Genomic DNA, 25,146 nt, shown 5'->3' on the forward strand with positions numbered 1-25,146 from the left:
TAGGTATGCCTTATACACCTGGAGGAACATCATAATGGCATTGCTTAGCACACTTTTTCATATGGTCTACAAAGGTTTTCTTATACCCTGAAATAATGTTGTTCCTTCTGCTTCAAAGAAATCTCCCAGTGTGAGAGTGAAGTATAATTAGACCTTTCCTTCCCCCCATGCCAGTTTTAACTAAGTATTATGGTTAAGTAACATTAAAAAAATAAATACCAAGTTGAATAATGAGCTTAGTTTACTGGTTTCAGTATTGCCACCTTTTGAAGCACTGAGAATACACATTCATGTAATTTCCGATAAGCATAATTTCATTAAAATGGCTTACAGATTGTGTCTCATACATATTTAACAGAAAATTTTGGGACCATGTTTATTGTAAGAGCTTTAAAATATCATTATGGACATGTTTATAATATGTGCAATATTTCATTAAGAAAGCTCTTCCCTATTTTGACTCAAATAAATATTCATAGAGGTACAGCAAAAGGGAAACGCTGATATCAGTCAAAGAGAAAATGAGAGATTCAAGAAAGTTTTTCCATTGCCATCGCTGATCATTCTGCTTCTGTGGGATGTTCGAGAATTTGGATCAAATTATTAAGACTCCAGTTTTGCATACCTACCTTAATGTATCTCAATCAATTACTGCTGGTTGGGTAACCTTTTCTGTTGAGGGCTATATCTCCTCAACAGAAATACAGAAATGCATGCTGGTAATAGGTAATGCTGAATATCTCCTACATATATGAAATCCATTCCACCACTGCTCAATAACAGTGGTGACTTCTTCCTGCCCCTCGCGTACCACCTTACCAGCTGCTGCTAAGTTCAGCCTCTGCTCCTACCTAATACGATTCATTGTTTCCGAAACTAGATTTTGAAAAATAACCTATTAAACACGTCTGCAATCTCCCCAAAGCAATACATGGGATTACTTAGAACTGTAGTCAATAGTGCCTATTTATGGCTTCTAACACTTTCCTATACTCTTCAATTTGTTAAGAATGTTTGGCAAGTGCATACATCAAAAGGCTGGCGCTTGATGTGATACTATAAGCTGCAGCAATGAAAGAGACTTTGATTTTCTTTGCCCAGAGAGCACTCCCCAGACACAAGGAACAGGGCATTTAGTGCATATACTGCATACTACACTACCATTTACCAGCACAGAAATGTTATGCTTCCTAAGCAGATACCACTATCCCAGATATCATAGCCATCCTACTTACAGAATCAACAGTAACCACTTCCTCTGTGCAATCAGGTAACATTATGAATGCAAGGATAGGTTGACACAAGTCCATTTTGCGTGGAGGATACTCTAATTTGTGAACAAGCCACAGAACTTGATTCAACAGGATTAGATTAGAAAAACCTACTGCTGCAACAACCACTTACCATTAGGGTTTTTTTTAATGCAGTTCTATGCTGTATATTCGGGTCCTTTTCAGTTTGAACACCTATCTGCCATTGGCTCATTACTTCTTTATTAGGTAAAAGTTATCTAGGCCATAGCAACATTCTTTATCCAATTTTATAACACTTCTTAGAACTTGTGTGTGTTAAACCCATAAAAGCAGCAACAGGTGGCTCAAAATATGATTGGAGGAGCAGAGCTGTGGGAGGTCTTTAACCGCATCTCTTATGTATTTCTTCATCTAAAATTGTACATACCCACAGATGTTGTCCGTCCTTCTCAGGGAAATAATTCCCTTGCAGAACTAACAGTAGCTTCTCCACCCCACCCTACCATTGCTTAAGTAAAAACAAAATCCCTAGGAAATCCGATTATTGATCTTCCCAACAACATATCTTGCATGACAGGCTGTTGCCATGCATAGCATAATAAATATTTTAAAATATTATGGATTGAATTTTTAACGTAATTGATTTGGTAAATTAAAGATTACAGGACCGTTTGTACTTCTGTCGTAGAGAAAAAGAAGATCACAACTAAGATATATCCAAAGCACTGATTCAAACCTTGTAACTTGATTTGTGAATATAGCATTTCTCACAAACACAAACGCTCAGACTCAGTGAGATCAGGCAGCTACTTGTTCCCTATCTGATTTACAGCCAGCCAGCCGACTAGGGTTGCATAACAATGGAATAATCACTTTAAATCATCATTCTTTCTACTGGTCCTAAGTCACAGTAACTTCTTGCGCACCTTAGACACAACTGAACATTTAGTTATGGAAAATAAAAGTTATATCTCACTTTCTTAAACCTGGCTATTAAATGCCAGCCCAAACAGGGTATTCTTACAGGTATTTGGGGTAAGACTTTGAGGGGGCCCTTGGGGGAGAGTGGCTGGGGAGACTCAGCCAGATGGGCGGGGTACAAATAAATTATTATTATTATTATTATTATTATTACTGTCAGGTTCTCCATTTTTAAAGGGAAATTCCCTTATGCTGAATAGCCTTCCTCGCGAGAAAAGGGAAAACTTGACAGCTATGTTATTATTCTCACAATTGTGGGCAGCCCTTGAGATGACCACTCAAATTGGTGCATGCTTGATATAGTTCAAGCACTCATGGGCAACTTCAAAGTCAATGATGGAACAAAGAAAAGAAATAAACTTTCGCCTACATCACACTCACACTGGTATAGGTTTTATGGGTCAAAACTGGCACCTGGAATTGTGTCTAGAAGACAGCATGGAAGCACTGAGGCACTAGTGAGATGTTCTCTTTGCATATTATCCAGCTGAAGAAACATTTCACAATGGAAGTGTCTGGGCAAATGTCATGGGTTTGTCTAGCTCACCACTGCCAATACTAACTGGAAGAGGTTCTCCAAGGTTTCAGGCAGGAGTCTTCCCCCCCACACACCTCAAGATCAACCAGGGATTGATCCTGTGATCTTTTGCATGCAAAACAGTCTCTATGACAAAGCTATGGCCCTTCCTCAAAGTCCATGGTGCACACATAAAGGGCTGGAAGAGATCTTCTTCTTCTTCTTCTTCTCTTCTTCTTCTTCTTCTTCTTCGGCAATCACTCATAGCCGAGTAAGATTGTCTTCCATAAACACGGTTTTAACAATGAGTCCGTAAGTGACAGTGGAGGCCAATTCTGGATCCACACATCCTTCCACAGTGGGGACATTGGTTTCTGGGCGGGAGTTGATCATGGTGTGGATTTGCCAAGTGTGCCTTCCTCTTAAGCATGTTTCTCCCTTGCATCCTGAGTTTGAGTGTCTTCAAAGCCCATGACACCTTTGGGAAAGGCTGTTCTCCAACTGGAGCGCTCACAGGCCAGTGTTTCCCAGTTGTCAGTATTTATACTACTTTTTAAGATTTGCCTTGAGACAGTCTTTAAACCTCTAACTGCCTAGGTAGGATAAGTGCTCGACATTTTCCAACGTTACACCATTGAGTTGGATTTGTGGTGCTGCAGAGGGGTTATTTTGTACTTGTTGGTGCAGCACTTTGGTTTTTTGGATGTTGAAGATACCCAAGCTTTTTGTTAGCTTCTGCAGAGATATTTAGGATGGTTTGGAGGTCATCCTCTGAGTGTGCGCACACTACGTTGTCATCAGCATACTGAAGCTCTATGACGGAAGTTACGGTAACCTTACTCTTTGCTTTCAGCCTGCTCAGATTGAAGAGCTTTCCATCTGTTCGATATATGATTTCTACTCCAGTGGGGAGTTTACCTTCGACAAAGTGTAGGATCATAGCAATGAAAATAATGAATAGCGTTGGGGCAATAACACACCACTGTTTAACACCTGATCCCACTTTGAGAGCCATTGTTATCGGCGATTGTTGCTGTCATATGTATATGACTAAGGCTTTTGACACTGTAAATCGTAATGCCCTGTGATCTGTCCTTCTGAAAATTGGCTGCCCAGATAAATTTGTAAACATCATTCGGCTTGAAGAGAGGCAGGGTCCTGACTCACTTGTGCAGGGTATCAAGAAGGTAACAAACAATGAGAGCTTCCCCACTGCTTAGGAGGGGAAATGGCAAGGGAAGTTCAACCTGCCCATAAACTGCTGTGGAAATTAAGAGTGGAATTCAATGCTGTGCTGTTCTATATGCTCTTATTTACTGAAGAAGATATATGACTATATGACTAATGGATGCTTGGCCCAGACTGAATAGAATGGGTGAGAGCCAGTTCTCAAAATATGGAAATTTGTTGCAATCACACAAACTTACTGATCAAGAAACACTTTAAGGTTGAAAACATGAAAAACTAGCCGTGGTTGAACACCATCTGTTATTATTATTTCTACCCACCACCACTGATTTACTTTTATTTTGCTGTACAGCCAGAAAAAAGGCTTCCAATAAAGCTTATAGCTGACACTGATAAGACGGTCCCTGTCCTTGGGTTTATAATCTAAAAAGAAAAGAGGATTGGAAGGTGGGAGGGAGGGAAGTAAACAAAAACAAAAACCAACCCAAATAGGCACTATTTGTTATGTTACGGAGTTCCTGTAACAACCAGCTGGAATGGAAAGAATTCAAGGAGAGGAGTAGTCTCAAGTTGATGGTCTTTCAGGAGAACTGATGGAGAGGACCTACAGTCCCATTTCTTTCCTTTTTCTGTAGCCAGATGGAGTGATCGTTACAAGATCAAACAACCAGCAGTACCCTCCGTCCTGTCAGGGTGTAACTTCAGTCACTTATCTTCACCTGGTTCCCCACTATGGCCAGAAGCTGCAAGCTAGAGCCTTATGAAATAAGGAAGCAGAAGTGGCTGTCACTAGCACATTGATTCCTCTGAAAGACAAACCTCTGCACAATATTGCCTATTCTGGCAGCTTCAGGCAGAAGGCAAGACTGGACTTGCAGCAGTCCATAAGAGCAGTCTTATTCATGCTTGCCAGGTCTTGCAGCTAAGTTGCCAACACTTCATCAGCAGGCCATCGTTGTTCCTATGAATCTAAAGGTGAACCGGTGCAGTCTCGGTTTCATAGTCAGATCAAAATTCAGATAGGAAAGTCTCTAGAAAACTGATCTGGAGAGTAAGAAGCTAGAAGTTCCACTCAATAGACTTCTCTAAAAATGAAAGGCTTGAAACAGGAAATCACATTAAATATGTATGGTATACTGTAGTGTATATGGGGTATAGTTAGTGTGATGGCATGGGTCCCACAATTACAACATAACCCTGTCCTGGACCCTTCCCACCCAGTGCTAATAAGCCGGGATAACAAGGACCCAGCTGCTCCAAATGGTATCCTGCCAGACCTGAAGAACAAGGAATTTTCTTTATCCAATGGATTCCTCATTGATTATTTGCATCATTAATGTTATTAACCGCAAACAGGACTTAGTCTTAAGCAACATTAATCTAACTTTGTGATATTAACAATCTTATGAGTGAGTTCAATGGGATTTACTTCCAGATAAGTATGCATAGGATCACAGCCTAGATCCTAGCCCAGAGATAATGCTGACATAGCCTTGCTTTGGCTTATGGGTGGACAGAGAGCAAATCCTTTTAACATATATAATGTATGGAGCTCAAAGGCAGATCAATGAAGATAAGTTGCCCTGAAGATTCAACATACTTCAAATTTGGAGCTTGGAAGAACTGCAGGTGAATTCTGCAGGTGAATTGCTGAGGGGAAAGTGAATCAAATCTGTCACACTTTTAAAAAAAGAAAAGAGAAAGAGAAAAACAAATAACAGGAATGAAAAGATGAGAGAGAGAGAAAGAGAAAGGTAGAGACTTCAAGAAAAAATAGTTTTAAATAGGTATGAAAGGGGCAAATTGGCATTAGAATAATGTACAGAACAGGCCCTTCCCAACATCATTTATATTGTGAAATCATGATTATTTGTGCTCATGATGCTATCAGGGAAGTCATACACAATCCCGCTTTCAATACTGTCTGTGCCTGCAAAAATTTGAGGTGGTTATGCTGCTTCATATCCTGCAAATTCTTTTTGAAATCTCGAAGGGCAGCTAGAAGGTGATGGTGCGGCAGCAGCCAGGGGAAGCTGGATGTTGCAACACTCAGGTGTGGTGGACACCAATGAAAATTAATGTAGACTGGCTGCCCTGGGTGTGTTAGGAAAGGGAAGCAGCAAACCTAAGAGCGCCTCCTTATGCGATCTACTCAGAAGTAGATACGAGTTCAATCACCACATAGGTGGGTAGAGGATTGCAGGCTTCAACACCATTCACAACCCATAAATGCCTCCTTGTTGTAACCTGCTTAATTACAGCAATTTAACATATTTATATTAATCAATGACATTAATTTTCAGACACTGATCCCAGCCTGAAGCTTTTGAGCTCTGGATCATTAGGCAAGTATTTCATTCAATTGAAGGGATTACTGAAGACATCTTTTCCCATTCAACATCTAAGTATGAACTGCTGCCATCGCTGTGGTTCTTGGTTTTTATTTTATTTTATGATCACTACAGAAAACATTTAGGCAGCGTGCCTGACCCTTTATTGGCCTTGGGCAAAACCTGCAGATAAAAGTCTCTCAATCCCCAAATGGATTGACAGCCGCAATGAAGGAAAAAAACCACAGGGCATAGTAGTCTAAAGAAAGGGTGAATTATTTCTATAACAAGCAGCTCAGCAAGATGCAACAGAGGAAAGAGGTGGGTTACTATCCAGCATTGCCTTCCAAATAGAGACATTTAATGTTCCTTGCTTGCTGTAAGAATTGTAATAATAAAAAAGAGTTTCAGAAAAGGAGTTAGGCCGCCTTATCAGAGCCACAGGGAAGCTGCAGGGTATCCCTTCCTTTGAATGGAAGCTGACAGAATTTGAAGGCTGATCTCTGCCTAGCCTACAATCATGCGGATGCTGTGAGCCAAAAGCTACAGGATAGTTATTGCGGAGAAAAAAGTCTCCTGATTCTGAAGAGAGCTATTGCCAGTTTTCATACTTAGAAAAGGCACTAGAATAGAGGTGTGTAACCTGTGGCCACCCCAGATGTCATTGGAACCTGAGAGTCCCCCAACTAGCACATGCAGTGCTTAGAGATCATGAGAGTTGTACTCCAACGATCTCTGGAGAGCCACCTCTGGGCCAGATGAAGCAATGGTCTAATGCATTCACAGGAGGGCAGGAAAAACAAATCAAAATATAAATCATTGCATGGAAAATATGCATGATGGTTGTTTACTTCACGGGAATCCCTACATCATGAGAAGACCTAGCACTGACTTGTCTCAAGTTCATAGCAAAAGAAGAAGGGGAAAGTACAAAAGCGAAGAACTACTAACATCACTGCCCTGAGCCCCATTGAGTTCAGGAGAGGTTACCCCCAGGTAAACGTGTATTGGGATGAAAACTAAAAGTCTTTATATTGGGGAGCCATACTAAATAAAAATAATAACAGTTTTAAAAGAAAAAAAATCAGTAAATAAAACTAAAAAGGATTGCTTTGAGGTTCTTGTTTTTAATAATCCAGCAGTGTATAAATTTTATGAAATAAACAAAACAAAACAAGATTTTTTAAAAATTGCTCTCCAACTATGAGTTAATAATCCACATGAGGATTCTGTTTATAACTTTACCTTTTCTTATCTTTAATGACTTGTTGGGCCAATAATTTCTTGAATTCTGCCAAACGCAGAAGATCTTTTGCTTCCAGTTCCTTCCACCTGCGCTGCTTTTCAGCCCAGTACCTTTTCACCTAAGTTTTGAAAGAACACAAAAGGAAATTTGAAAAGGAGGAGGCTTCTATCACTGTGAAAAGGCAATTTTGGTTTCAATAATAACAGTTTTATTTGCCCATAGCAAGATAGCAATTTAAGTGTCCATTCCACATTCTCAAACAGAAGTGGGGGAAACTGGCTTGAGGAATTGCTAGGTCTGGCAGTGTTTGCTATAGCATTCTGCTCTTCCATCCTTTTTTAGGGGCAGGCATTACAGATGGCTTTATCCCTGCAAACATCAAGAAGGAAGCAGGTTATCTTTGATCTAAGTGTTTCACTCCACACATTCAGAAAAGAGCAATATTTAAATAGCAGTAAAACACCTGGAGGTATACCTGCTAGATATGAACATGTGAATGAAAGAGACAAGAAAAGGCAACAAATGCAATGATGGTCCATTTTTGCTTCTCTCTCTCTCTCTCTCTCTCTCTCTCTCTCTCTCTCTCTCTCTCTCTCTCTCTCTCTCTCTCTCTCTCTCTCTCTCACACACACACACACACACCAGAATAATTGGAAGCAGTTGTCAAAGGAAGCAGAATAAGAAAAACTTGCAGCATTTGAACTATTTGATCAAAACTAGCACCAATGAAAGCAAGAGTCAGTACTATAATATGAGAAGATATATAGAAAACAACTCTACCATATTTCATAGCTGGTAATTTGGCTGTGATGTTTATAGAATGACATTCAACAACTATGGATGTTTGCTCTGAGCAAAGGCTAATTAATAGGACAAGTGCCGCCTCTGCTGTGAAAAAAAATAAATCAGTCTACACAGAGATAAACCAAAGCTTAATTAAATTGAAAGAACCGATTTTTCTCTTGAATAAACTCAAAGGGGAGGGGGTGGCCAATTTTCCCTGCTCTTTAAAACTCTTCATTTCTATGAAGCAAAGAAATAGCAATCACCCCAAACTTTGTTTCTCCACCTCTGGACTGCCATGGTCTCAATTAAAATACAATTATTAAACAACAATGTGGTGCATTTTCCACATATTTAAATGAAAGCAATACAAAAGTACAGGCCAAATTATAGGATATTAGGTGTTCCTGGGTCAGTGTATTACTTTGGATTTTAGAGGAGGAATTGGCTTCTCTGAGAAGGCAATAGTTGGAAAGTATTGGATTCCTGGAAGCAATGCTTCTTTTAGTGTACATTGTCCACTTGAATGCCCCACCACATCTGTTCACTAATTCACACGTTTTTCAGTGGGTTGGGAGATGTATTTAGGGTAAAATGAGGATAGATTAATTTTATGATTGTGGAATATGAATTGTAAAGGCTGTTCCCAATTGAAGTTCAGTGAGCAATTTCAACTGATGTCAAGAGATTATTGCATCTGTGTGACTCAACTCTTGGACAAGTGATAACAGCAGAGCTCAGTGCCTCCTCCAATTGATTTTAGTTTTGTGAAGCCAAGAGGTCCTCAACGCTTGTCTGACAGCTGGTCTACATGACCAAAATATACTGATGTGGTACAGTTTTACTGTAAGACGTGAACTACCGATCCAGACTCTGCACGTGGAAAATGCACCAAAACCCTAAAATGTATTTTATATAATTGACTCTGTACAGTCATACCTCGGTTTAAGTATGCTTCGGTTTGAATACTTTGTTTAAGTACTCCACGGAACTGTCTGGAACGGATTAATCCACTTTCCATTACTTTCAATGGGAAAGTTCTCTTCAGGTTAAGTACGCTTCAGGTTAAGTACTCCATGGACCCGTCTGGAACGGATTAATCCACTTTCCATTACTTTCAATGGGAAAGTTTGCTTCAGGTTAAGTACACTTCAGGTTAAGTACAGATTTCCAGAACCAATTGTGTACTTTAACCGAGGTACCACTGTATTTTGATTCTTTGTATATCGTATTGTTGTTTTATTGCTATGGCCGATGGCTGACGCAAATAAAGATTCATTCATTCATGGAAAATGGGAATGACAAGGTGAATTGGCAGAAAAATGGGGTCTTCTCAAGTAATTATTACCAGGAAGAAATTGCAACTTTGTCAGAATCCTGGGTTCTCGCATAAGGTAAAGGTAAAGGACCCCTTTATATATATGCATGCATTTAATATTCTTAAGAGAAGCAAAACTGTGATTAACTCAAAAAGCATATGATTTACAATATTTACCCTGTAAAAGGAACGGAAGATGCATCATTCAGTTAAAATTAAGATGGCAAATATACATCAATAATTTACAGCCAACAAAATTAATAGCTTCATTAAAGAACACACACACACACAAATGAATCCAAATGAATGTGTTAAATGTCTAGAGTGAATTTTAAGTACATAAATAATTCCTTGGTTTTCCCTAGTGTTTTACGAGATCCTAAACAACATGAACATCTCTATCATGTCCATTTTACTGTGAGCCCAGTGGTTGGAGGACTTACTGTAACTATATATTCTGAGGGTTTTCAAAGTCACACTGACTTACACTAGATGGCAGTCTCCACTCTAACTGGGTATCTACTAAATCTACTGGGCTGATTAAATAAAAGTAGGATAAAATGCTGGCCTCAGCATTTCCTTGATGTGGAAGTCAGAGTGCTATCTTACACCATTCTTATGGGTTGATAGGTCCTGTGGCAAGCCTCTGGTGCTAACCTACATTTCAGAGCTGCACATCTCACTAGATTTAAATCTTATCCAGCACCCCATGAGTTTTGTCGCCACTTTCAAATGAAAGCAGGAGACAGTCAACCTCCTTGCAATTATTGATCTCTACAAAACTCATGAATCCACAACCTTGTTTGGGAGCTCTGCGTAACATCTTCAGAGTCATGGAGCATTTAAATTATATCTCTTTGCCTCTTTAAATCCTTCTAAGACAGCTATCTTCAGTGAATTAATTCCAGTGAAGCCACTGGAACTACCCAGAACTAGTGGCTTGACGAGCAAATTCAGATGCTATTTTGTACAATTACAGCTTGCATAAGGAAACCTAGCTTGCAGCATTGTTTTTGCTTGTCAAAGTGTTTACTGTTACAATTGCTTCCAAAGCTATCACTTTAAATGCACTTATTTCAATAGATCAAGTCAAATTTATCAGGAAAGCATTTCCTGAAATGATGATAGTTTCAGCAGATTAGCATTTACCCAACAGGGTTGAAATCTAATATAGATTAATTTTAAGTATCATTTTATTTAAGCTATTTTATAGGCATATTAGGATGATAGCAGCAACTCGGTATCTCTGATTACTACCACAGTTGTGCTAAATATCACTGGACATGTTTATGCCTTATAATAAATTCTGTCCTATTGTATTACCTTGTTTTATGCTATATTATCCAAGATATAAATCACGCTCTCTCATAAAATGTTGGTAGGGTCAACAGTCTTTTTGGAATAAACCTGAATAATAATAAAACTCTGGTCAGCATTATATATATTACTACTCCAAACTGTAGCAGCACACCAGCTGTATGTAGCAACATACCCTATTGGTTTGTAATAGATTTTTATGCATTTTTATTGGGTCTACTTAGTTTTCCAAAATGATACATTCTAGACATAATCTGAAAGCATTTTGTGGTACCCTAATATGGTTTGCTGACTTATGGAGTTGTTGCTGTTGACATCGGTTTGTCTCAAAAGACAATGGAGTGTGCTTCCAGAGGTGAAGTCAAACCGCTGGAGAATCACAGCACCTGCTGTGGCTGTTGAGACCAGTAACTCATAACTGCTGCCTCTTGTGTCATTTTTCCTGTGTTAACAGCACTAAAGTGACCTCTATGGAGGTCCTGGGATGCCCAGACGACAAGACCCCCCCCCTTCATTGCTGATGTGGTCCAAATGAAAGCAGAGCAATAGATTTGGCGATCTGGAACCAGCTTGGTTGCAGGAGTTGCTGGAAGGATCTCGTAAAACACTAGTAATAGTAATAGTAATAGTAATAGTAGTAATGGTTGTAGTAGTAGCAGCAGGGTGCAGGGTGGGGGAGGAAATAAAGCAAAACAAAGATATCCCAGAATGCACACACAAAAGTGCTTGTCCAATGCCTTTGGATCCTAGCCAGGGGAAAATCATATTTAAAGTTCTGTTTGCTAATATACTCTGCCTCTAAAACAGTGGATTTAGAAATGTAAATAAAATAACAGGAGACAACCCTTGCTAGTCTTCCTCTTGTCACATATTTCAAAATGCCTAAAACAAATGAGCTTTACTGAATGGGGGCAACACTTTCCTGCGAAATAATTAGATTCGTCTTGCTTTTCCTCGATAGCCGAATACATTTGTGCAGGAACAAATCATTTGCATGCAGCAAAATGCAGGAGTGATAACATTCATGCAGACCTCGGGAATAGTGATAAAGGTGCTTCTTGTCTGAATGCAGTTACTCTTTTTATTTGTATAAAACACCTGAATAGTACAAGATTGAGCTCTATGTTTTGCCTACTTGTGTTGCTTATGAGGAACTAGGAAGGAAATACATTAAGCTGTACGGTTAAAACCTGGAAAGCTACGCTAAAGGGCTGCTATTACAAAGTTGTCCCTTTTTAAAAGGTTGCTCCCCCCCCCCTAATGAACAGGATACTGCTTTGTGAAAATAACTTTTACTTAGTAGCTACAATGCTGAAAATGGAATGCAGTTAAGAAGCAGAACATATACTTCCTATGGTACTCCCCCCTTTTCTCTCTCCTTCCCCAATGTTCAGCAAAATGAATGCTAATTCAGATATACGGAGTAATATCCACTTTTCTTTTCTTCTCTCCCTTACTACAGGCATTGGGCATCGGGCCCGCTGTTCACTGAAGCTGTCTCTGTGATGCTCCAATTGCAGTGTGCAGACATTACATTGTGATGCTTATTTGGTGCATTGCAGCATACCTTGCTGCAGCACTGGGAACCACAGTGGTCTTTGCCACATTAGCTCCTGACAGCAAAATCTGCCAGACATTATTTCCTCCCTGTGACAGTGTAGGAGACACATGCATATGCCTGGAACTGTGCTATTAATAAGAATGGCAATTAAACAAACTTGGTATGATCACAGTAAAAATGGCATGGAGTTTTCAAGCTACAACAAGCCCTGGCAGATCTCCACTAAGCACTCATTAATCTCTGTAATAATGTTAGGGACTGTTTACAAGGGTATAAAGTATCAAGATCAATTAATGCTTTAAATGTATTTAACCGTTTAACACACGCCACATACACACACCGCACACTTTGCATACTTTTTCTTTGTCCTCTGCTCTCTGAAGCATTTCTTTTTCCTTGTGATACTTTTCCTTTTCCTCTTCTTCTTCCTTTCTCCTGGCAGCGATAGCAGCTTCCAGTTGGGAAGCCTCTTCCTGCTGTACACGCCACTGGAGGACCTAAACAAAGATGGGAGATTATGTTCCAGTTCAGTTAACAATAGGTTAAAAAACAGTAACACCCAAGACAGCAGTTTTCTTTTTTTAAAAAATGAATTGGCTTCAGCAATAGCAAATGGCAAGCACTAGGAAATGAAGAGGAAGAGGAGTAGAGTCAACATTTGTTTATTTATTTGATTCTATCCCATCATTTGATCCAGAAGGATCCCCAAGGTGGCTCTCACAAAATAATACAACAAAGCAGCTTGTGGGCTCCTTCTAACTCCCCTGACGCATAACATTGCTTCAAAGTCCTCTGCCAGGGATGGAGAGGGGAGGATTGGGGCATGATACTTAATGGAGTAAAGGCTTCCTCCTATCAAACCTGACCATTGGCCATGCTGGCTGGGACTGATGGGAGCTGGAGTTCAAAATCATCTGGAGGACCACAGGTTCTCCATCCCTGGTTTAGGGAAATAAGCTAACCTCCAACTGTGGTATGAAGTTGGCTTGTTTCCCTGTACTGTGGTTATGATTAGCTACAGTTTAGGATTTGGATGTAATGCTAAACTGCGGTTAGTTGAAAACAGGAGCAAAAGTTTGAAATCCCTTGATGGCAGATGAGAAGAGGTTTAGTGTTACACCTGAAGCTGGTCAGTGTTGCATCTTGAAACAATAAAAAAGCATGCAAAACCAAAAAGTGTTGGGAGTACACAACAAGAAAGCCTTCCTTTCAAATCTCCTTCAGCTGAGCAAACAAGAATCTGCCTCTAGCCCAAGGTCATATTCATATGCAGGGGTTTAAATTGGTACATGATGCAAATGTAAGACCTTCCTTGAATAGAATACACATTCCAATTTCTCTACTGCGTTCTGTCCTTCCTGTAACATTCATATGCAACACAAATGTGGACTTGTATTCTCATTCTTTGTAAAGTGCCACACACGTGGATAGTGCTATATTGTTGGCATCCGTCTGTCTCAAGACTCTATGGAGTGTGCCCGTGGGGTGAAGTTAAACTGCTGAAGAATCACAGCGCCTGCTGCAGCTGCTGTAACTCGTAACTGCTGCCTCCTAGTGGCGTAGCGTGCGGGGACTGGGGAAGCCATCATCCTGGGTGCATTTTCAGGAGAGGGGGGCGACCAGGTGCCCCCACAACATGATCCCATTGGAGCCTGGCTCTGGTATGCGAGGGAGCTGATGAGGCAAGCTTCCTTGCATCCAGCTGCAGCTCTGCTCCCAGGTCAGGTCTGACCCAGGGGTGGAGTAGAGAAGAGTCGGCAGCAGAGAGCTGCTGCCCCTCTCCTTGGCTGGGCTGCAGCATGCACAGCTCTGCTGCAGCAGAGAGAGGCTGCGATGCGCGCCATGAGCAGTCGCAGCTACTACATACCCAGGTCAAGCCTGATCTGGGGGAGGAGAGCGGCTGCAGAAACGCAAGGCGCCCAGCTGCGGCTACTCCATCTTTGGGTCAAGTCTGACCTGGGGGTGGAGAGAGGCTGTGGCCGTGAGGAAGCTACTGCTTCCTCGTGGCCGGCCCAGCAGCTCTGGCGGAGAGAGGAGAGTGGGTGGCAACATTGCTGCTCACTCTCCTGTACTGGGGTGCATGAGTGAGCCCCCGCACTGCTTTGCGAGGTGAACCGCAGCAGGCTCCTTCCCGTTCTACAATTCAGACATGTAATCAAGACCCAAAACTGAAAAGCCAAGTGTCCTCAGGAAACAACCTACCCATTCAATCAATAAAACTATATTTAATTAAAAGCATGTAGGTATTTAATCCTCCAATTTTGTTTAGTACACCTTTTACTCTAGTCCCCACGACCGTTTTAACAATAAAATGCCAACTGAAAACGTAAATAGGCTCATAGAAGGTATGAATCTTTCTTTGTGTTTATTTACTGTTTATAGCTCTGAGTAAATAATATGGAAAATAAGCTGAAGGTCATCAGCAGGATCCTTCATGCAGAACCACCTCTCCGCTAACTTGTAAGATTCAGAGGCAAGCTGCCAGAAACCACTGATAGGAATTTTGCATACCACTTCCCTGGCCCAAAAAGTTCCTTTGAGGTACACAGAAGCTTAAGACTGCATTGTAATAAGCTTCCTGCCTGCCTTCAAGGACTTCCTTAAGCGCTCCAAAAATTGTGCACACAGAGCTAACACCTCCGTTGAGCTGAATGGGGAAGCCAGGCGTGTGCAGGAGGGCTATGCACATACCACAAGGTACACCATACTCTAGACTGTTGGAGAAATCAGATTCTATATTCTGTCATTCCTCCCAATGTTTTATGTTTAGATACATTGAAAGAAGATTCGCCTAACTGTTTTTCTGTCATGGTAATTATTTTCAAGCATCCTTGGCAGTGATCCTCATGCAGCTCTCTCTGCTGAACCGTTAGACATATATTTAGATCAACTTACAGAAGAGCTGTTGTGTTGTTTTTTTAAAGGGTTTATAAAAATGAGATACATGTGGCCTTCCGCCTGTGGAAAAGCACTGTTGAAAAAAATCTACAATAGCTGCTTAGTTACTGTGCAACAAAACTGTACCAGAGGCTAGGCTGTAATTTTTGGAATATATTGAGTTCTTAGGGACCCGGGTGGCGCTGTGGTTAAACCACTGAGCCTAGGGCTTGCTGATCAGAAGGTCGGCGGTTCGAATCCCTGTGACGGGGTGAGCTCCCGTTGCTTGGTCCCAGCTCCTGCCAACCTAGCAGTTCGAAAGCACGTCAAAATGCAAGTAGATAAATAGGAACCGCTATAGCGGGAAGGTAAACAGCGTTTCCATGTGCTGCTCTGGTTTGCCAGAAGCGGCTTTGTCATGCTGGCCACATGACCTGGAAGCTATACGCCGGCTCCCTCGGCCAATAATGCGAGATGAGCGCGCAACCCCAGAGTCGGTCACGACTGGACCTAGTGGTCAGGGGTCCCTTTACCTTTACCTATTGAGTTCTTAAACAACTTAGGTAGTAATAAGCAATGACATATTAACATAAATAATCATTAGATAGAATTAGTACACTACTAAAAAAAAAATACCCTTCACCTATTCCAAATAATTTCCGTTTCTAAAATTGGGAAGTATTATTTATTCCATTTGATTATGCACTGCATACTAATCATTCACCAACAAAATAGATTACTGAATGTAACGCCTGCCAATCACAAACTCCCAGAGGAGTAAAGGAATCGAAGAACGCTACAGCAAGACTGATCTTTATTACAATGCAGAGGTTGTAATGGAAACTACACTATAGACAGAGAAATTGCTGCTAAGGATCAATAATCTTTGAAGTTTATTAATAAAAGTATCTTATCTCTTATCACACACCCATGCAGTGTGCATTTACATTCGACCAATGATATACAAACATAGGCATTGTGCAATGTCCAAAGGTAAAGTTTTAAAAGATCAGAGGTTATTTTAAAAGAAAGTTAATAGTATGGGAAACAGCCCTACTAGAAAAATTAACCAATAAGTTGAAACTGACACGGGGACAAATAGAAGAAGACGGCTTTACCCTAGTATGGTTCCCCTTTATCACATACACAGCCCAACAAGACAATGACAAAAATCCAACAACAGCATACGAATCAATATGGTTAACCTGACCCAAAACACTCACCCACCCCACTCACACACAAAACAAAGACCACCACAGCCAACCACAAAGGAACAACCATATCCTAGGCCAACCCCAACATCTCTCACCATCAAAGGAACACAAGTGAAAAGCAGAGAACCTACACAAGCGACGCTGACAAACCCCCCTTATTAAGCTTAATAGAACACTTATTAAGCAAAATAGAAATAGAATAGAAACATTTGTCACTCAACCCCACACCCCACACCCTCCCCCCATCTACTTTCCTTCCCCTCTCCTCACCAATGTCTCAACAAATGAAACTGATTTGTAAAAATGCTAAGAGAGACATTGTATATATCTTTGTAAACCAAGAAAACCCTTAATACAAAAAAAAAAATAAATAAAGAAAGTTTTTTTTTAATCAGATATGTATACATTAAATCTCCCAGCTTCATTCACAACCCAGTTAAAAATCAACAGAAATGCAGCCCGGTTCTATTCATATTTATTGGGAAGTTAAGTCCCACTGCGTTTAGAATGACAGAGTCCTGAGTGTGTGTTTAGAACCTGGCAGCAAGCCCAAGTACACTTACCAGGAAGGAAGTCCCCCTGAATTTAGTGGGAATCATTTTCAAGTAAACATGCTTAGAATCAAGCTCCAAATCAGCTTATGGGCATTATGGATAAGATTACTACTATTGTGCTGTCTCAATAATTCTTCTATGAAATACTTTGTACAGTATTGCCAGAATTCAGGCACGTAATACAGAGCAGCAAGGTATGCGCTTGAGCGATTTAATGCGCATACAACCCACTTGGGCACAATATAGATTATGATTGTTGGTTGAAACTGTGGAATCAAACGTTAAAATTTACTGCATGTACCGCACTGAAAGAGAATATTTGGAAGATGATATATAGATGGTATTTAACTCCAGTGAAATTATCTAAAATGTATAGAATGAACAATAGAATGTGCTGGAAATGCAAGGAGAGGGAAGGAGATTTTTATCATATGTGGTGGAAGTGCGATAAGGTTAAAGAATTTTGGGAAATGATATATAATGAATTGAAGAAAATCTTTAAATACACTTTTCCCAAAAAACCTGAATTATTTTTGTTAGGAATGATAGGTCAAGAAATTAAAAGAGAAGATAATGTATTATTTTTGTATGCAACAACAGCGGCCAGGACTTTATTAGCCCAAAAATGGAAGACACAGGACTTACCGACGATTGGAGAGTGGCAGACAAAAATGATGGACTATGCAGAACTAGCGAGACTTACTAGCGGGATCCGGAACCAGGGGGAAGCAAAGTTCCTAAAAGACTGGAGTAAATATGTGGACTATATGGAAAAGAACTGTAGAAGCTTAAAAACTCTTGCAGGGTTGAAGTAAATCCTGCGAATTGAATCTAAGGGGAAGAAACAAAGAAACTGCGAGATAAGCTTTGATTAGAAAACCTAATGAGGGGAGGGAGGGAAGTCAAAACAGAGGAATGCATGTTAATGTGTCATTTTGTTATTTGTAAGTTTGGTTGGATGTTTAAATGTGTATTAATTGGAAAATTTAATAAAATGTTATAAAAAAAAGCGCATACAACCCACTAAGGAAGCCCTTGCGCTATCCTGCATTTCGTATTTCTGAGGTTCATGAGAATACAATAACCTGTATGTAGGCAGCAAAAATCATTAGGAAAATGAAGCCATTGTATAAAGTGTAGAGGCTTTCCATGAGAAATGTCAGCACAAGGGAATAAGTGGCTAGAAGTAGTTTTGCTGTTTTTTCTGCCAAGGAGATACCGGTACTGTATTGTAATCACCTATTTAAAGCAGATCATCTGCAATGACGTGTGGAATGATAATAATGAAGGAACCAGGATCAAGTGCTATCATTACAGGGAAACGCAGCAGCACAAGCAACAAAATGTGTCAGAATTTCATTACGAGATCCTATTTTCAAGGACAGCTATAATACCCTGATGTTTTTCTAAGTCTCTCTCAGTATAGATTTTTAATACAAATCTTTTGCTTTCTGGGTTTCTAAACAGAATTTGATATTAAAGCAGCTAGTTCAGCCATTTGTAACCTTGAAAAAGCAAGCAAACTCCGGCTTCCATTCAGTCCTGGAATGTGTAAGCAAGCATCAATGTACAGTCTTTTTATGCAAACATCTCCAGAACAAACACAATGTGCAGTGCTCTTTAGCTGAACTTTGAGGATGCAGCAACAACAGTTAAAAAAAAGGACATGAACGGAACACAGAGGAACATATACAAGGTGTGACCGGAAAGTTCGGTGAATGATCACAGAAATCGGACAGTGAGAAATATTCGAACATACATACCTTACAGGCCTTCAAAGTAGGCCCCCTCAGATGCAATGCACCGTTGAGAACCTTCACAGAACTGTTGGAAACTTCTGGAGAAGTCCTCTTTTCGTACTGCTTTCAGTTCTCTCGTCACAGCAGCTTGGACATGTGAAATGTTAGAAAATCTGTGCCCTTTCAGTGCATATTTCACTTTTGGAAAAAGAAAGAAATCTGGTGGGGCCAGACCGGGAGAATATGGAGGGTGGGACAACTTGGTCACCTCAGTAATGATTTCACACGGAATATGCAATCCTTCCGCCATCATTCGGACAGACAAACACTGATCCTGCATCAATAACTCACAAACTCTGTCGACATGAGCTGCCGTTCTGCTAGTCAACGGTCTGCCAGACCGAGGGTCATCTTTGATGGTTTGCCGCCCTTCACGGAGATGCTTAAACCACTCATACACTGTCTTTCGAGTTACAGCTTCATCTCCATACACAATTGTGAGCATTTTGTGGGTTTCCGATGCTGATTTACCCAATTTTAAACAGAATTTCATATTATATTGACTCTCTGCTCATTTTCAATCACAATGCACTGCACTATAAACAGCTACTAAATGCTACCTCGTGAATGTAGGCTTGTCAACAAATGCCGAGACATGTGCGCATATGTTAGCTGAGATATGGACGAACGCCTCCCATGTGTCTCCACGAATCTGGAAGTTACCATTATCACGTACAGGTGTGATTCACCCTACTTTCCGGTCACACCTTGTACATCAGCCAATGAGAGCTCTGGATGGCAAGACTGACGCCATGACAAGCTCCTGGCCACCATCAAAGATGAAGTCTACCTACTGGCCAGACCAAAGGGAGGCACCTAGAGATGGAAGGAAATGTTATACTCAAAAAAGGCTGGCAAAACCATACCCATGCACTCCATGCATTTGTGGGTACCTTTGTATCTACAAGGTTTGACTTTGTGTCTTGCCAACCATCTCACAGCACTGCACTTTTCCTGTTTGTGAAAAACATTCCTTTTCGATTTAAGGTATATGCTCCCAAATACATGCAGAATATTGAATCAACTCAACTGTTAAGAAAAACTGAATAGATTGTCTAATAAGTCATTTCCCCAGTCCAAATTCCATGAGTTCCAAATATATTCATTTTCTTTCCCTAGTTTGTGACAAAAATCAAGTTTGCTGCCAATATTTCTCCCTTCTTCTCCGCCCCAACTGAATAATTTTTTTTTAAAAAAAAACTCTTATTGATACAGGTTCTTATCATAAACAGCATGATTCGTCTTCTAAAAACGCACTTGCTCATGAAGAATAGAGCCACAATTCTATGGGAACTGAATGTAATCAGAAAACCTGGTTCTGATGATAGCAAAAATGCATCTTACATTTTAAAGCCTTTAGGGTTAAGGAGAGCTGGCTGAGTATGTGGAGGTCTTTAAGCATACCTTGCTGCCATTGAACAAAAATGATTTAGTCAAGCCAGGAGACAAAGGGCTGTGGTGGCAAGATAATAAGAGTAATAATGATACAGAGTGTAATTGTAGTGCTAGAATTGTAATATTACATCTCTATAATTACAATTATGCTTCTCAGGGAAGCAAAATATCACAGGCTGGTAGAGGTTATGCAAGAAATGAAAGCCTGAGTGCTTTCTTCTAATTTTGAGGAATGATTAAATAAAGTTTCAAAAGCTGAAGTCCTTGGACTTTGCATTCGCAACTGGAGAGGAATTTCACAGCTGAAGTAGAAATATCCTCCTTCAACATACATGACGGGAGGAAGGAATATCAGGAGTCGTGGGCTCAGCAGCACAGATGGCCCTCCTGAAAGATGAAACGGCCAGACTGGAGATGTCGCAGCATGATTGGAGTGGCAGAAACCTGACACTAGCCCTAACTCCTTTCTGAAATCTACCTGGTGCAACCCTTGTATTCATTTCCTCACCAAATTAAAACCTGGTTATTTACTCAAATGCACATTTTAAATGCACATTTTAAGCTTATTTACTGTGTTATTATTTTATGTGTTTCTAGTTTGTAGCTGGACTTTTTACTTTAATTATTGGTGTATCGTTCCCTGAAATCTTTGAATAGAAGGTGGGTTATACTGTAGATATTCTAATAAATTATAGAACATTTCCATAATCAGTTTTCTGAAAGCTATTAACCTTACTACCGGTAGTAAAATGAAAGCTCAAAGTGGAATGTGTATACAGTATATACACATACTGTATGTACATATTGCTAAGGTGAACATTCCATTAGTGCAAGGATTTCTTCTTGGACCATGGTGTGTTCTCCCGCTATGCACCCTCTAAATCTGTTCTCTGTCCCACTATGTACATATATGTACATGCACATACCCCCACCATGGTATGGACTGCAAGTTTTTACTCTTTCTGATGCAGTATCAGGAAATGGGCTTTACTGTGTAAACATTAAGCGTGCTGTTTCAGTATTAAACAATCCTGATTGTTAAGCTAATATTAAAGCAGTAGGGAAACATGCTCCCCCACAGCCTGTTTCACAAATGAGATCACATTTTAGCAAGGCGGTGACTGCCAGGAGCAATAAGCTTTGAATGCCAGTTGTAATTAAAAACTTTACTTTCAAATATATTTCACAGTTTATACTTGGTGAAAGGAGGATTTGCAGACTGCACACAGATTGCTTTGCTACACATAGGGGATACTTCTTCATAGTCAGTTAATTATCTGACTAGTGTACACTGCAAGGATGCAAAGTGCACTAAGCATGACTAATTAAGGCAACAAATTGTATGTTATGGCCCAAAAATTTTCATCCCTTTCCAGTTGTGAACAGAAATTCCCCCTATCGTCCATATGCACAATGAAATAAAAATGCTGTTACACCAATGAGGAAAATGAGTTCAGAAAGATTACAGTTTCCTCCTGTGTGCTGTGACTCTGATGAGCAGAGATAATGTGGGAAAATGGTGGAATTACACTACTCCAGAAATGTGACTGCTCACCAACTTTCTCATAGCAGGTGAAGTTAACCTTCCTCTACTCATGGCCCATCTAGATCACAGGCCGAAAGTATGATTTACAGGCCAGTTAACACGCCTCCTCTGTAATCAACTCCTTTCCCCTATGCATTGCAAGTGAGTCATCTGAACCAAACGCATAAGATACGCTTTTCAAAGTTTCCATTTCACCAAAGCAGAGACTGCTGCCAGTAACCGATGGGGAGAGGACTGAGGCGGCAAGGGGTTGCTGCAGTGTGTGTGCAGCAGCAGAACCAATCTGACGCTTTTGCCATTGCACCAACACCACACCAACCTTCTTCTCAGTTACCAGCAGTGACCGCAGCACTGGAATGCCAGGCAAGCAATGCCACCTCACCCCACCAGCTGCTAATGTCCTTCAAAACTTCCTCTGGCCCTCTCACTACAAAGAAGGATGACCCCCCCTTCCCTCACCCATGACTTAACAGTCTGTTGGTCACCTTTACTCAGCATGCAGGGAATTGCTGGCACTGGGCAAACTGTGGCGTTGAGGTTCATCTGAAAGTGGACAGGGTCACAAGTAGTCCTTGGCTAACCATTAGATAAATGTTAATCTTTAGTTGAGGGCAGTTTTTTTTTTTAAAAAAATTACCTAAACATTTTATTTTATATTCCACAATTCAACAATAACAATTCTAAAAGCCGTTCAAAATTATAAAAATGCAGATGATATTGCCTTCACAAAAGAATCAAAACTATTATTGATTGGATGAAGCTAATATACCATTTATTCCCATGGGACTAAAAAGGGACCAATGTCATCTGGATCTAAGTCTATAACTCTGAAATAAGCTTAGGTATTCCACAAACAAGCTTATTTCTTAGTATTAAAGGAACTTAGCACAAGAAAATGCAACACAGGATAATTTTAGACAACAGCCAGATTGTGTCCACTGAAGTAGTCTAGTTTTTGAGTCTTTACATTAACTTTTCCTTACCAAATAGTAAATATTTGCCTGTTGCAAAGATAATTATTTGTCCTTGACACGTTTACAACTCCTCTAAACAGGCGACCACAAACCACAAGCCTCTCTCCATATCATAAAAACCAAATGCATCTGCACACAAATGTAAACCTGATAATGGCTTCTCTTATTTACAATGAAAGTTCAGAGCCAAATGTATACTGTACATATTTGTTGAAAGGGGGCAGCCCCAGAGGCTCTTGACATCTAAATATCATATAAATTTTGTCTCATCTGTAAGCCTTAGTCTATTCTGTGCTTTAACATACGCAGGAAGAAGTGGGTCACAAATCAATCACCATCCATTTAATATTTTTCAAAAGAGTCAAATGAGATTATGTCTGCCTCCAGCAAACACAGTACAGGGACTATGGTCAATATGCTTTAACGTTCAGCTGATGGTTAAAGCTGGGGCACAACTAGATTTTAGAGCTAGGATTTTCTAATCCAATGGCAAATGTGGTTTAAAATCCCTCTTACTTTTAGCTTTTCCTAGAAGTAATACAAATCAAGAGACTACTGTTGTTCAACATGAGCCGGCCTAGAAGAAGAGACCTTTGTCTGAGATCCCTTATCAAGTCCCTTTGCAATCCAAAGCAAGGTGAGAGGTGATGGGGTACATGCAGAAAAAAGGCCCTTGTCTTTGGAATACCCTCTCCAGGGAAGATAGCCTGGAGCAAACTCCCGTTGCCTTTGACTTGTCTCTTCCAAGAGGTCTTTTAATCTTGCTTGGCTCTGGCTTTAAATGCCCTTATGCTGAAACCTCACCCTCTTTGGTGGCCATGAAACCAGAAGAGTTATTTCTGCAAGTTTTTTTTGGGGGGGGGGAAGGAATGGGGTTCACAAATTGTTTTGAGGGCAGGGTTGCCACACCAGGCAACTCATTTAAAAAAAGGGAAAGGAAAGGATGGGGACCCAAGCACACACTCTTTTCTACTCTTGCATTCTAGGAAAAAGTGCCGCCAGAGATCCCACCTGCTGAAGGTAACTACCGTACAGCAGGGTTTCCTTCACTCTCCTTCTCATAAAAAACGGCAGCCAGCAGCAGCTTGCAGCACAGAGATAGTGGGTAGGTAGGGGGGTCATCTATGTTTGTTCTGCTGCTTTTTATGTTGATATTTGTTCTGGTTTTATGTTTGCCTGCTATCTGCTATGGGGATCTTATGGAGGGTAGGATAGAAATGTATAAATACATAAATAAAAAGCAGCTTGTTCTACCTTCAAGAAGATGATTTGCTTTTAATTGGGTTTTTAAAGGTCTGCATATAATTAATAGTATTTTAAAAGTCACCTACTGGATAACAACCAATTAGGAATAAAAATATGCTGCTCATTCTCGGGCTAGTTATATACAGTATTCACATGGTGTATGTGGACATTTTGCAATCAGCAACACGTCACAGGTAAACGCCTCCATTATTTCAGAGCTACACCACTGCCTTGCTTGTACTATTTGTGAAGTGTCTTAATCTATTATGTGTAAAGTCTAATACAATCAACATGAAATAAATATGCATTTTGCTATTTCTTAAAGTACCAGTAAGATCTGATTCCATGTTAAGCATTACTTACACGTTCCCATTTGGTTGAAATAGAAAGGAAAAATATTTGTCCTTTAGGCATTACCCGTCTATGTAGTGCAACTATAAGAAATCAGGGTTTCTTTTTTCGCCTTCCAATATAATTAGAAGCGGAGAACAATAAGAAATAACAAGAGACCACAGGAGAGAATTGAGGAGCAAAAGAACAGAAGCAATGGGATAGAATAAGGGAGAAAGTGGTAATGAGAGATTTCTATAATTAAGCCAGTTCATTTACCATAGTTCTTTTTTTAATGTAAACTATAACTTTACAAAAAAGAGAATATAAAGCTGAGACTTAATACAGAAAGTTGGCCTTTCAAACATGCAAGTTGAAAAGGATTTTTCTTGTGAGACATGTATATGGTTCTCCTAGGTATATGCATGTGCAGGTGAATGAACATAACTTTAAAAATATTCCTAAGAAGAAATCACTTGCTAGAAAAATGGATGTAAAAATGGATGTTAAGATTTTGCATTTTACCAAGCAAAGGGTGGGATTCAACTAAGTTGTTGCATTGTACAATGGGACTTCCTGCCTATCCTTCCCCTGCATGCCCCCTAAATCTGGTCTGGAAGGTTGGAGGAACTCCCGAAGTAGGTTTAAGGGGGAACAGAAGAGGGGAACCGAGGCAGAGGGAGAAGAGAGAAGGGGGGGGAGTCCCATTGTGCAAGTC

General features: G+C 40.2%; 1 protein-coding gene across 5 annotated transcripts in view; it reads right to left on the minus strand.

The window, feature by feature from the left end:
- CCDC148 (coiled-coil domain containing 148) overlaps positions 1–25,146 on the minus strand; it is a 103,039-nt gene that overhangs the window by 12,197 nt on the left and 65,696 nt on the right. For all 5 annotated transcript variants that reach the window (XM_035132036.2, XM_035132025.2, XM_060280036.1 and 2 more), the window contains 2 exons: positions 12,851–12,991; positions 7,515–7,633 (listed from right to left, as the gene is read on the minus strand). In XM_035132036.2, the coding sequence (XP_034987927.1) occupies positions 7,515–7,633; positions 12,851–12,991 (260 nt within the window). The remainder of the gene's footprint in view (positions 1–7,514; positions 7,634–12,850; positions 12,992–25,146) is intronic.

This window comes from Zootoca vivipara, chromosome 1, assembly GCF_963506605.1.
Source record: "Zootoca vivipara chromosome 1, rZooViv1.1, whole genome shotgun sequence".
NCBI classification, from domain to species: Eukaryota; Metazoa; Chordata; class Lepidosauria; order Squamata; family Lacertidae; genus Zootoca; species Zootoca vivipara.